This window comes from Moschus berezovskii, chromosome 20 (genome assembly GCF_049115385.1).
Source record: "Moschus berezovskii isolate FMDL1 chromosome 20, NW_MosBer_1.0, whole genome shotgun sequence".
NCBI lineage: Eukaryota > Metazoa > Chordata > Mammalia > Artiodactyla > Moschidae > Moschus > Moschus berezovskii.
The window spans coordinates 46,665,119-46,678,880 of NC_142479.1; the positions used below are offsets into that span (position 1 = coordinate 46,665,119).

At 53.5% G+C, this 13,762-nt stretch overlaps 1 protein-coding gene across 3 annotated transcripts in view; it reads left to right on the forward strand.

Annotated features, from left to right (window-relative positions):
* Positions 1 to 71: 71 nt before the first annotated feature.
* The window catches only part of TOM1L2 (target of myb1 like 2 membrane trafficking protein), a 68,984-nt gene continuing 55,293 nt past the window's right edge, over positions 72 to 13,762 (forward strand). For all 3 annotated transcript variants that reach the window (XM_055407470.2, XM_055407472.2, XM_055407473.2), the window contains exon 1: positions 72 to 226. In XM_055407470.2, the coding sequence (XP_055263445.1) occupies positions 175 to 226 (52 nt within the window). In that variant the 5' untranslated portion in view covers positions 72 to 174. The remainder of the gene's footprint in view (positions 227 to 13,762) is intronic.

Below are 13,762 nucleotides of genomic sequence, written 5' to 3' on the forward strand. Positions count from 1 at the left end.
AAGAGGGCAAGGCAGTTTTAGCCCAATAGGGACATGTGGGGCGGGGCCAGAGGCGGGCACCGGCGTTCCAGAGGGTGGGGCGGGGGCAAGTGTCAGTCAGGCCGAGAGCACGGCAGGGGACGCGGAGACCCGGCGGCTGACGAGTGCTGGCCACTGCCGAGCCGTCCGCCCAAGATGGAGTTCCTCCTGGGGAACCCGTTCAGCACGCCGGTGGGGCAGTGCCTGGGTAAGGGCCCCACCGCGGCGTCCCGAGGCCTGGGCGGTGCTCCGCGCGTTCCTGCGCGGCGGGGCCCAGCCCCGCTCCCCAGCCCAGCCGCCGCTGTCCCAGCGGGCTCCCTGCCCCGGGCCCGCCGGGCTGAGCCACTCTCCGCGGCGGGGAGCGGGAGGCCGGCGCGCCCCTGGGAAGGCTGGCGGGGGCGGGGGCGGCCGTGCCGGCTGACGACCGGAGCCCGGGCCGGGGAGCCTTGCCGTCGACTCTCCCCGTGACCTTGTGCGAGTCGCTGCCCTCTCAGGTCTGAAGTTCCGTCTGTCAGGGGCGGTCCTCATGTCCCTGGAGCCACTGTCTGCCTGGTGGCCGTCGCTTCCCAGCCTCAAGTCTGCCGACGCCGGCCTTCTGGGGGCAGGTAGAGAGGGGGTTACTCGGCAGTGCAAACCCTCTGGGGGCTCCGGGCACCGGGATGACCAGCATCTCGGTGAGGAAGCCCGAGGTGGAGGTGAAGGACCACCAGAGGCCCGCCCCGTGGAATTTCCTGACTGATGAGCAACGTGCCTTTTCACCCAAGGCGGGAGCTCACGCCAGGCGTGATCCGTCAAGAATGTGGATTGGTTTCTTTTAAAACTGGGTTCCTCCTGGTTGGTGGAAGGACTGGTAAAACTTCTTCTATGAGCAGGGACCTTTGGCGTCCTTATGGGCCTGGCTGGATTAGGCTGGAGTGATTTGCCTGTTTACTGCTTTGTAAATTTCCAGCTTACTTTTCAGCCTTTGTGGGCCTGTGAAATTATTGAAGCCTCTCCCGTTGGCTGACTGGCAACTGGGAGTCTTCCTTTGCTCCCTGGTAGGGTCTCTGATAAGGGGTGACAGACACTAGGCCCTGGAGGGTCTTTTCCCGCCTTTCTGGAGGTTCCCGCCCCTTTCTTCCTCAGGTGCTCTTTCACAGCATCTGTATTCCAGAAACTCATTTCTGGTATTGAATTCCAGGCAGTTGTGGGAGGGAGCCAGTAAACTTGGGGGGATTTTTTTTTCCCTTTTCTGTCTCCTTTATAGTAGGAGGCTCTATTTTTACCTTTGAAACACCAAGGTAGCTGATGAGGGGTATAAGTTAAAGGAGATTTTAAAATATACAAACATAAAGGATGTTTGGGTGGGTGGCAATGAAAAGAGCATGCGCTTCTCTGAGGAGGACCTGGGGTGAATGTTGCTTTGCCCATTTCAGCTGTGGGGCCCTGGAAAACGGTGCAGCCCTCCTGAGCTTTTTAGTTTGCTCTGGTGGGGGGGCGGGGAGATTGACTCATTTCCACTTTGGAGAGGAGATGGGGGACCACAGGCCCATCTGTGACCAGGCCGCAAGTCTACTGTCCCTTAGGACACTTGACCATGGCCCCTTCATTGCCAGCCAATGAGCCAGCAGGTGAGACCTCAGGAATTTCGAAGCTCAGTTCAGATAAGTGATTAGAGGCCAGAATAGGTTCCAACGTGTGTTCTGTGCTGTTGGGACAAAGTGTAAAAGAGACCCGCACGACATTTAGTGCTGTCAGTGTTCTTGAGAGGTATATGTGCCAGGGGTTGGTAGAAGGGAGGGAGATGCAGGAGTGAAACCCCAGCAACAAAGCTGGCTATTAGGAGCAGCAGGTTTACCTCACACGAAGCAATTTGACCACCATGACTTTCTCCTGAAGTTGTTCTGCATGGTGAGTTTTATTATCCTTCTCACCTTAAGATGAGGAAACTGAGGCATAGTGGGGTGGAAGGACAACCTACAGAGCTGTCCCAGCGCTCAAAGGGTTGATGGGGTCACCAGAGGGAACAGAGACTTGGGGGACAGTGGTGACCAACGGAAGGCCACCGTAGCCAGTGCCAAGTCGCCTTGTGGGGATGGGAGAGCTGTCAGGAGGCTGGCACACTGAGAGGTGCTGGGCCTGTGCCGTTCGTGAGGAAGGGGAAGGAACTGCACTCACAGAGAAGAGGCTCCTGTGCTGGGGACAGGTGGAGGAGGCGGGTGGTGGTGTGCCCCCTCTGTGGTCCCCTGTCCGAGTGGAGCAGAGGTGGCTGCGGGGGATGGGGGCACATTGGGTTTGAACTCAGGATGGAGCCCTGTCCTGGGTGGGTGACACTGAGGCCACATTCTTTACTGACCTCAAATCTCAGTCTTTCTGGACCTCATTTTCCTCCCTCAACAGCTGCTGTGGCTTGTACCTAATTCACCCCATCCGTCTAATTCAGCAGGCATGTTGAGAGGGTGCTGGGTGCCAGGCCCCAGAATAGAGATGTTAAAACACTGCTCCAAGGGGCCTTCTGTAGCAGTAAGGCACCCACCCAGGTGTCCTGAGCCTCAGAGCCTTGGGCTCACTGTCTGGGGGTTGGTGGATTGGCCTTTACCCTGCCTTGGGCCTGGCCTACCGCATGCTTCCCGGGCACTGTTGGGTCAGACACACGGAGAGCTGACAGCCATGCCCCAGCTGACATCTGACGTGGTTTCCGGGGCTTCCCAGTCTCTGTGCTGCCCGTCGTCCTGGGAGGTGGTTCCCGAGTAGAGGCCACGGCTTTAAGCCCGGAGGCGCCGTGGTGTAAGTGGCCAAGAAGTACCCAGGAAGACTGAATGCTTCCTTGTGCTGCCTGATGCTGTCTTCTGAAATGGGTTTCAGAGCCTGCTGTGTTAACAGTTGTTGTGTTCGGGAACCACGAGCCAGATCCAGGGTGCTCGGCAGGTCCATAGCTCTCTGTGTTGGCTGGAAAACATTTTCAGATCATCCTTTTCCAGGAGTAAAGTTTGGATCCATTTAGATGAGATCAGTGAGGAGTTAGTTAATCCCAACCCAAGTGTTCGAGGACCAGCTCCCTCCCACTCACTGCAGGGTCAGTGTCCGGGCCCGGGGTCATGTGGGGTCTTGACTGCTGCGTTAACCTCCCCGTCTCCTGAGATGGCTGTGAGCGTGACGAGCCGAAGTGTTTGTTCCGAGAGGAGTTAGTTACCCAGTGCGAGGGGGCGGCTTCAGGGTTTTATTTAGTCTTCCCAACCCTGTGAGATAGGATGAGAATGGGAAGGAACTTACAGTTTTTAAGCACCTACTTGGTGTGAACTGCACATGGGATCTCCCTGAATCCTGAGTGTGATGATCACCCCTGTATCGCTTCTAAGAAACTGGAGCTCCCAGAGGTTAAGAGACTTCTGCCCGGTCAAGGCCAGAGTCCGGCGGAGAATCCCATCCTGATCTGGGCTTCATTCTGTGCTGCTATGTTGCTTCTTGCTCTGCAGACTCCATGAGTCAGGGTCATCAGAATCCTTGGAGAGCTGGTCGAAGCTGGTGGTGGGGTTGGTTGAGATGGGCTGTCAAGGTTTGAGGATGCTGATACTGTGGGTCTGGAGAACACACTTTGAGAACTGTTGCTTTTGAGGAAAAGTTCTGCTCCTTTAATCGCTTCTTCATCTTTCCTCAAACAGTAAATGTGAGTTTTCTTGTAGACAGACTATAAGGTTGATTGTTTAGAATCATTCATGCATTTGGAGGTTCTGTCACCTCTCAGCATGCACCACGCTAAACACTTGCTAGGATGTTCAGTCTAGTAAGGGAGCTGAGACAGGGACCTAAATCAGATAAGATGGTAAGAGTTGGCAGCAGATTGGAGAGATAAACGAAGTAAGGAAATGGAGGACAGGAGGGGTCATCTCCAGCAGCAATAATAATGGTTAATGGTTTTGCTGTTTTAGAGATGGGTGCTGGCTTACCGTGTGCCAGAGACCTCAGTAGGTGCGCTGTGTATCTTGTGCTGCTTTAGTTTTTACAACACCTCTGTGAGCGTGCTACTCTCTCCGCTTTGCAGACGGGCCCTGACTCTGCAGCTGCCATCCTAGGGGATGGCGGTGATGAGGAGGGGCATCCCAGGGGCTGGAGGAACCTGGCGCTCAGGGGGTAGGATTCGGCTCCTATTGGAGAGGAGAAGGAGGCTTGGAGGGCGCTCTGAGCAAAGGCTGGTTGTGGAGGGGTGGGGGTAAGACCAGCCGGGAGAGCCGGGAGAGGCCAGGCAGACGGTGTCAGGTCTGATTGATGAGGCTTCCAGTGTCAGCCGCGTGGTTTAGACCCTTCTGTTGGCGGCACTGAGGAGCCATGGATGATTTCTAGGGAGGCTAGTGGCCCGGCTGTCATTATAGAGGCAGGGAGGGTCCCCTTGGCAGCTGCCAAAAGGCCACCTCTGTCTTACTGTGAAAGCCTCCACTGTGCAGAGCAGGGGTCTGACGAGGGAGTCAGCGCACGCAGTGCCAGTTCCCCGAGGTCTGGAGTAGGGCCCTTCCGGGGATCCCCCAGAGAGATGAGAGGGCACCTGCTGAGGCTTGTGAACGGAGCACGGGTGGAAGTCTGAGGTTCTGAGAGCACCCGTCCTTAACTGCTGGGATGGTTGTAGAGTAACCAGCCTGCTCACGTCCCCCTGCCTTCCACATTCGGACACTCAGACCCGAGCTGAGAGGCTCCCAGGATTTGGCCAGGGGGCTGCCCTGCTTAGAGGGTGTAATGGGGCTATGGGCAGTTCCCATAGAAATGTGCTTTAAAGATACAGTGCAGACCTCTGCAGAAAGCTTGAAAACATACACTTATGGAAAGGGGGGAAAAATCACCATAATGTGCTTTCTTACAAACCCTTTGAGATTCTCCTCTTCTCACAGAGTAAGTGGAGTAAGTAGAGCACTGTGTGCTTCATGTTCTGTTTTCTCAGGCCTTGGAGAGGCAGCGTTGTGTGAGTGCTCTCAGCCTATTTCTGTATGACATGCTGTGCTATGCTCAGTTGTTCAGTCGTGTCTGACTCTTTGCGACCCCATGGACCGTAGCCTGCCAGGCTCCTCTATCCATGGGATTCTCCAGGCAAGAATACTGGAGTGGGTTGCCATTTCCTCCCCCAGGGGATCTTCCCACCCCAGGGATCGAACCCAGGTCTCCCACATTGCAGGTGAACTCTTTACCATCTGAGCCACCAGGGAAGTCATTTCTGTGTAATATGCCTGCTTTTTGGGTGTGTGGGTGTCAGGTAAGGGGGGGTGTATAAATGCCCAGAGGGGCATCAGTTAAGTATTGTTGCTCTTTACCTAGGAGATAGGTCACTCAGAATTTTCAGGTTAACCTACTAGTCTGCAAGGACAGAAAATAGCGTGCTGACCCTGCTCGTTGTAGCCTGAGGAGAGGCCTGTTAAAAACCAGCCTTGGCCTTGGTGCCTACTTCAGTGCTTCCCCGAACCCCCCTGACCTAGAAGAGTCTCTGATCTCCTCCATTTAGCCCTCAAGCCTCTGGCTGTTAGCACTCACCACCTCCTCCAAGCAGCCTTCCGAGACCACCCTGCCTGTGGTGCTGTGTCTCCTCTGAATGCCGGCGTGTGTTGTCTGACTCTTCCACTTGGCCTCACCCTCCAGGGTTCCTGAAGATTAGTGGAGGGAACGTGAGTGGGTGCCCAGCACAGTTTGCATGCTGCTGCTTCCTCCTGCTGTGCTGTTTCCTGTTGTTTGCTGCGAGTCCCGTCCTGTTTATGGCCTTATCTTCCTCAGGGCAGGATGAATACCTTCTGTTTCCCCATGATCTTCACAGCACGCAGTAGAGTCTGCTCTGTACGTTACTCACTCCAAAGGTTCTTCTCTCTCAGGCTTGTTTTCAGCATCTATCAAAGCTAAAAATAATGGCCATCTTTTTCTGGCCCTGCCTGGAAAAGTAGGACACCCTGCGAAGTGCCATCCACACAATATCTCATGTAACACTTTTTTCTCAGGAAAACTCCAGTTAGTCAGTGGTATCATGTCCAGCATCTGGAGGCCTAGAGGAGCTGAGGGCCTTGCCCAGGGCGGGGCGGGGCTCCAGAGCTCTGTGCTGCAACTCTGTGGTCTGTGAGCCTGGCCAGGTCCCTGTAGAAGAGAAGGGGCCTTTGCTGACCCGTTGTGTGTTCTGGAGCCTCCTGGGTGCCTATGTCTGCTTGTTCTCTTCTGACATGGGCACTTTGTGTTTGGGGTCAGAGCCAGTCCCGTCCCAGCTCTGTGTGTGACTGCCCGCGTGTGGATCCACTGACGGGATCCAGGGAAGGGATGTGGTGACACGCAGGCTGCCCTGTCACTTCTTCTTAGTGAAATATGTCATCACCTTACTATTCTTGCCAGGCATCATTCAGATTCATGCTCCATGATGGCACTCGTTTTTTATTTGTTCCTATTTATTTACTTCTTAAAAGTTGTAGAAAGACACATGTAGCACACATTAAGTACACGCACGTTGTGCGGCTGTCCCCACCATCATCCTCAGAACCTTCTTGTCTTCCCAGACTGAACTCTGTCCCCCACCCCTAACTCGCTGCTCCTCCCCAGGCCCTGGCCCCTCCCTTCTACTTTCTCTGTGAACCTGACCACTCCAGACACCTCCTGTGAAGGAATCTGGCCGTGTCTGTCCTCCTGTGACTGGCTTGTTCACCCCGCAGAGTGTCTTCAAGATTCACTCATGTTGGAGGAGCCTGTGTCAGAATCTCCTTCCTTTTTAAGACCAAATACTCCTCCGTTGTGTGTATAGAACCATTTTGTGCGCTCACTTGTCCATCAGTGAGCACTCGGGTTGCTTGCACTTTCGGGCTGTTGTGAATAGTGCTGCTGCGAAACGGGTGAGCAGATCGCCCGTGTTTGTGTTTGTGTCCCTGCTTTTGGTTGTTTTGGATACAAACCCGGAAGTGGGATGATGACTGTGTCCTGTGCCCCTTCACCGTGACTGTACCTTTCTACTTTCCTCCTAGCTATGCGTAGGGTTCCAGTTTCCCCACTTTCTCGCCCACAGTTGACATTTTTTTTATCATAGCCATCCAAATGGGTGTGAAGTGGTATCTCACTGCAGTTTTTTGTTTTTATTTATTTTTTTCACTATGCTGGGTGGCATACAGGATCTCCCCTGTGGCCAGGGATCACACCAGGCCCCTTGCAGTAGGAGCACGGAGTCTAAGCCACTGGACAACCAGGGAAGTCCCCCACCGTAGTTTTCAGTTGATATTCAGCACCTTTTCACGTGGTGATTGTCCATTTGTAAATCTTTGGAGAAATGTCTATTCGGGACCTTTGCACATTTTTAAAAGCAGGTTATTTCTGTCGTTGAGGAGTTTTAGGAGTTCTCTCCATATTTTGGATAGTAGTCCCTTATTAGATTCCACATTTGCCTTTTTACTCTGCTGTTCAGGTCTCTCAGTGAAGTGTGGTGTGCCTGTTTCTCTGTGGCTGCCTGTGCCTTTGGTTTCCTGCCCTTGTTCTCAGAGGGTCTGGCATGTGCCCTGAGGACATGCAGGGTGATATCGGGGCCAGGGGGCGGGGGCGGGGGGGTGGTCAGCCTGACTCCTTACCAGGTGCTAGTTGAGAGCCCCACAGGCAACAACCCCGCGAGGCAGCACTGTTGCTCACATGTGATGGAAGAGGAGGCCAAGGCTCAGCAGGCAGGTCCTTCCCAGGGGCCTGTGATGGCCAGTGGCAGAGCAGGGACTTGCGCCCAGTCCGTGAGTCCCTACCCCTAAACCAGGGTTGTCTGTGGAGTCGAGTGAATGTGCTTGCAGCTCAAAGTGTGTAACTGGTTGTCTCAAGTTCCGACCCACCTGAGCATTACTTGCTGTTCACCAGGTTCCAGGGTGACTCTGGGCAACTTGTCCTCGTCCTCCCAGTTTCTGGGGAGTTTGGCGAGAAGCAGTGCTTTCTCACTGCACACCCAAGTCTTCCTGGGGTTCCATTCTCCTCAGATGTGCTTTGGACCCTCAGTGTCGGGAGGAGGAAGAGGGGCGGACACTCACAAGTTCTCCATGTGGCCAGCTCTCTTTCCAGGCTCACCAGCTGTTGCTTTAATTGGGAATGAAGCACAGGCCTTGTCTTCTGGAAGGTGTGTTCAGAGTTCTGTCTGGGGTTTTGGTTTAGAGTGGAGAGTAAGGAGGGAGGCTGGTTCCTAATCTCAGGGGATTGGGCTCCACGCCTCTGGAAGCTGGGACACACCTGGGCCTGGGGTCGATGCCATGGAGGTCTTCTGCTGCTCCCAAGAGAGACACGCGTGAGCTCCAGCTTGAGATCCGAGATGCAACCCAGGGAGGGACGAGCCTGGTGTCAGCCTCCAGAGAGGGAGTTTCCTTCCTGTTAACTCTGGAAACCCTTTAACCAGCTTTTCTGAGGGTCACTGAACTCTCTGGAAGGGCCTTCGTGGCCTTTGGCCCAAATACCTCGCCCTTAAGGGGAGGAAACGGAGGCCCAAAGAGGTAGGTCTGTGCTGTTCTTACACAGGCAACACTTCTGACTCCAGATGTGTGGGTTTTTCCAGACACTGGTCAATTCTGACACCAGCTGGTATCCTCAATCCAGTCCAGTTCAGTGTACTATGACCTGCCTGCCCGTGGTTGTCACAGGCCCCCAGGTAAAGGATCAGCCTCACTGACCACTCCCACTTGATACCAGCATTTCTGACCAACTGACTGTAGATGGGGGTTCCTGTGAGCCCCTGCCCAGGTTTGAGAATTTGCCAGCATGGCTCACAAGATGCAGGAAACACCTTTCTTTGCTGGCAATCTCTCTGGCATCCAACTCCATCATGCAACTACCCCAGGCTGGCCACCACTGGGTACTCTCTGCTCTGGAGGGTCTGAGGGTGTCAGGAGCCGTGGGCCGGGAACCGGGCCAAAGGTCAAATGTGTGTGTCTCATTGTGTCCCAGGAGAGGCCTTGACCAGTGAGGCCTGGTGCCACTGGGGAGGGGCCTGGTGGCTTCTCCTGATCTTGGGCCCTGCCAGTCACCTGGGTGTTTGTATCCACAGAGGGCTGAGGGAGGTTGCGAGTTCATCATCCATCATGTCATCAAGGACTTAGACTCATGAAGATGAACTTTCTGGGCCTTTCCTGGTGGTCCAGTGGTTAAGGCTTCTCACTTCCACCACTACAGGGTGTACGGGTTTGATCCCTGGTCAGGAAGCTAAGAATCTGCATTCTGATTGAAGTGGCCAAAAAAAAAGACAATAACTTTTGCTTTGTTTGAATCATGTTTAGTTAATCATGTTTAGGCTAATTACATAGGACTGGTTAGTTCCAAGTTTGGTTGAAAAAGTTAGTTCATAAACTCCCCTTTGCTTTTCTGTTTTACCTGCTTTATCTGGCTCCTGTCCAGAACAGAGGGGCTGCCCCCAGGCAGGACACAGGCAGTCTGGGGCTGGCTGGAGTCCTGCACTGATTTGCCTTGTGACTCTGGAAAGGTCACGTCCAGCCTGTTTACTCCTGTAACAAGGGCAAGTCAAACAAGTTCATTTCTACATCTGAAGCTTAAGGCCTGAATCAAAGGAGCTTTTAGTTTTTCTTTAGACTTTAGCCTCCATGATTCACTTTCATGGGCACAGAACAATGCTCTGCGAACTTAAAAAAAAATTGTGCTGGGACTTCCCCAGGTGGTCCAGTGACTAAGACTCTATGTGCCCAATGCAGAAGTTCAGGTTCTATCCCTGGTCAGGGAGCTGGATCCCACATGCCGCAATGAAGATCGAAGATCCCGTGTGCCATAACTAAGACCCGTCACAGCCAAATAAATAAATAAAATTAAATAAATATTTTAAAAATTGGGCAAAAATTACATGACACAAAACTTGCCATCTGCTTCGTTTTTCAGTGAACATCTCAGTGGCATTAAGAACATCTACGTCCAGAACCCTTCTTCTTGCAAAACTGAAACTCTGTCCCCATTAAACAGTAACTCTTATTCCCCCCTCCCCTCAAGCCCCTGACACCCACCCTTCTACTTTTTGTCTCTATGAATGTGACAACTCCAGGGACCTCATATAAGTGGAATCAAACAGTGTGTCTTTGTGACTGGGAATGGCTCCCCACTCCGGTATTCTCGCTTGGAGAATCCCATGGACAGAGGAGCCTGGCAGGCCACAGTCCATGGGGTCACAAAGAGTGAGACACTACGGAGCGACTGAATACACACAACACTGCATTGAATGTATAGGCCATGTTGTGTATCCATCCATCCGTTTTTGAACATGGGTTGCCTGCACCTTCTGCTGCTGTGAACATGGTGTGCAGGTTTCTCTTCGAGACCCTGCTTTCAGTTCTTTGGAGTACATACTCGGCAGTAGACTTGCTGTGTAACATGGCCATGTGGTAGTTCTATTTCTGTTTTTTTAGGAGCCTCCATACTGTTTCCATAGTAGCTGTACCAGTTTCCACCCCCGCCAGCAGTGCACAAGGGGCTCCCGCTTCTCCTCATCCTCGCCTGCACTTGTCATGTCCTGGTCTTCTAATGGAGCCGTCCTCAAGGGTGTGAGGAGGGTGCACTCTTCTGGGGTGTGACTGAGCCTCCAGAGACTCAGTGCTGTTCAGAGCTCAGTGCAGGGCATGTGTCTGGAGGAAGGCGGAGCACCAGGGTCCCAGGTGGTGTGTGCACGTCTCACAAAGCCACTCAGATGCCCCCGTCACTCCCCGGGAACTGTCTTCATGTGTCCGTCCTGGCACAGATTTGAGTGTGGAGGGGGCCTCTGAGCTGAAGGAAGGGGCTCTTCATCCAGACTCCACTGGGAGCCCTGAGGGCCGGGCTATTCCCCTCACCCACACCCAGCCCTCCATCCTAGTCCTGCAGAGCCGGCTCATGGGAACGTGGCCGGAGAGGGCGTCCAGTACTACACCTTTCTGGAGGGGAACTGACGTCACTGTCGAAGTTTCAGATGCTCTACGACCGGACCCAGGCTTGCCCTCTAGGGACCTGGTCCACAGAAATGTCGGGTCCACAGAAATGTCGGGTGGACGCACACGCGGCCACAGCAGTTTGCTGCCCGGGGCGGGCACACAGCCAGGTGCACAAGCGGGTGTAACGTGAGACTGGGGTTGGATCCCATTACACCATGAGCTTCACGGAGCAAGACCCACACTCAGCCACTGAAGGGGCCACGGGGCAGGGGACCTCGCACTTTACACAAGGTGACTTGTGTCCTGTCTGTGTTGTCTGATTTTTAAACAAGCATGCACACATATTTCACTTTATACAGACCTCTTGTCTCATGAGCGGGACTGTGGATGCAGCTCTGCTGTGGGTAGACCCTCTACCCCACACATGGGGCACCAGGAGGACCCTGCTGCTCCCTCAGAGGCAGCCCCTGACCACCACAGTGGGGCTGCCAGGGCGTTGTGGAGGCCAGACCCCAGAGTCTGCCCCCCTTTGACCTGCCCTGTCCCATCCTCGGGGACTCTGAGGCGGGTACCATTCACGCCTTCTCCCTAAGCTCCTGAAGGTGAGAAACTGAAGACCCCTTAGGATGGTCCCTCATGTGGGCATTTGATGAAGTTCAAGCTGAAAGGCTCCTTCTGCCAACTCCCTTCTCTCTCTCTGGCTAGCTCCTACCTGTCCTCCACAGCCAGGTCCCTGGTGCCTCTCCGGAGCCCTCCGACGCCGGAGGATATCTGCTCATGAAGGCCCAGGATGCTGCTGCCCACCTGCCCAACTGAGGGCTGTGGTTTCTGCTCTGTCACTCAGCCGCAGGCCATGCCGAGTCCCTGTGTTTCATTACTGCCCCGAAATCCCTAAGGCCTGGTGCCCATCCTCCCTCCCATAATGCAGTTTCGTGACAGCACCAACCATGCAGCATCGCTCAGCAAACAGGAGCCGCTGAGAAATGCACACACTGCCCAGGACCCTTCTGGGAGCTCCACCTTCCTCCCTGTGCACGTCCTGCCCTGACTCTCTGTGGTGCTCAGTGACACACCCAAAAGTGTGCAGCCTCCTCACACCCTCGAGGATGGCTATTGACAAAACCCCAGGGCAAAACAAGTGCAGGCAAGGATGTGGGAAAACTGAAGGCTGAATGTCCAAGGTCAAGGTGTCAGCAGGGTTGGTTTCTCTTGAGGCCTCCTCTTGACATGCAGATGGCTGCCTTCTCGCTGTGCCCTCTCCTGATCTCGTCTGTGTGCAGGTGTCCCTGGTGTTTCCCTGTGTGTCCAACTTCCTCTTAGGACACTGGGCAGGTTGCACCAGGGCCTGCTCCCTCAGGGCCTCCTTGTACCTTCTTTGCTTCTGCAAAGAGCCCCCCTCCAGGTGCAGCCACACTCAGTATATGAATTTAGGGGCATTCAGTTTACCCCTGACATTTGCACAGTGCTCCGTGGGTGGCCGCTTGCCCTCTGTTCAGCTCGGGGTTCTGGGTTCTGTTCTTGGGCAGACTGCATGTGGTGCTAGTTGTCCTGTGGCTGGCAGGCTGTGCAGTCTTCCTAACCCCCAGGTTCCTTCTGTTACAACTAAACCAGTACAATAGGCTCACACTCGGAGGACCAGACCGAAGCCTTCAGCTTCTGGACCCCTGGTCCCAACTGAAGGTCAGTAACGCGTTGTTACTCAACTTTACCAAGTTAGCAAAGGATTACACTTTAAATGTGTAGGAATTCAGATGGGAAGGGAGACTAGCAAAGCCCTAGTGAAAACTGAGTTAGGTGGGGACTTTCCTGGTGGTCCATTGGCCAAGACTCTGCACTCCCACTTCAGGGGACCCAGGTTCGATCCCTGGTTGGGGAACTAGATCCCACAGGCTGCACCAGGAGTTTGCCACAACAAGGATCAAAGAGCCTGCTTGTTGCAACTAAGACCCAGGGTGACCAAGTAAATAATAAAAATAAAATTTAAAAAATACTTTAAAAACTTGAGTTAGGTGAAAACATGATGCTGTGACAAACAAGCCAGACACCAAAGGCCACGTGTGGTGTGATTCCACTTCCATGCATGTCCAGGATAGACCATGTGTGCAGAGAGGGCAGGTTAGTGGGTGTAGGGGCCAGGGGCCAGTGGTCCTTTTGGGGTGGAGGAAGTATCCTGGAGTTTGGTGGTGGTGGTGGCTACAGGTCTGGGAATGTACTGAAGTCCTCTGAACTGTATACTTCCAAAGAGTGAACTTAATGGCCCCTGAGTTCTGTCTCTGTAAAACCATTGTAAAAACATTGAACTGGGGTGGTGGCATGCTAATGTGAGTGGCTTTCCTTCTCTGTCCTCGGGGTTCTCTGTAATTACTTCTTTTTTTTTCAAGTGGAAAAATCCAGAGTCATGCAGATTACTTGGAATCTAGTTTTGTGCGGTGCTGAGTCAGAGTCAGGCAAAGAAATCTCCCTGGAATACTAAGGGGTCACTTTCGCTCCTAAAATATCATCATTGACTAAGATTTGCAGGCTAAAAATAGAGAGGAAACTGGGTGTGTATGTGCTGCAGCTTGATAATGAACTTGCCCCACTGTGACATGGGCTGTCTCCTGGTCCCACCTCCACACAGATCCGTGGTTTGCAGCAGGATTAGCTTGTTGTTGTCTGATGGAGTCCAGCTGGTGCTGGGCATCAGAATCCACATTTGTTTCTGTGTGTGTGTGTGTGTGTACATGCGTGTGTGTATGTCCTTTCAGAGAGCTGTTCATTCCCAGCTTGATGCTGTTTTCAATCCCAGGCCCAGAGATTTCTGAGCCATATATATTTTTAATATATGTTAAATAATTCATCAAGGAACGTGTGTGTGCCGAAATGTCGGCGGCTACCTCACTTCCCATTTGACTCTTTCT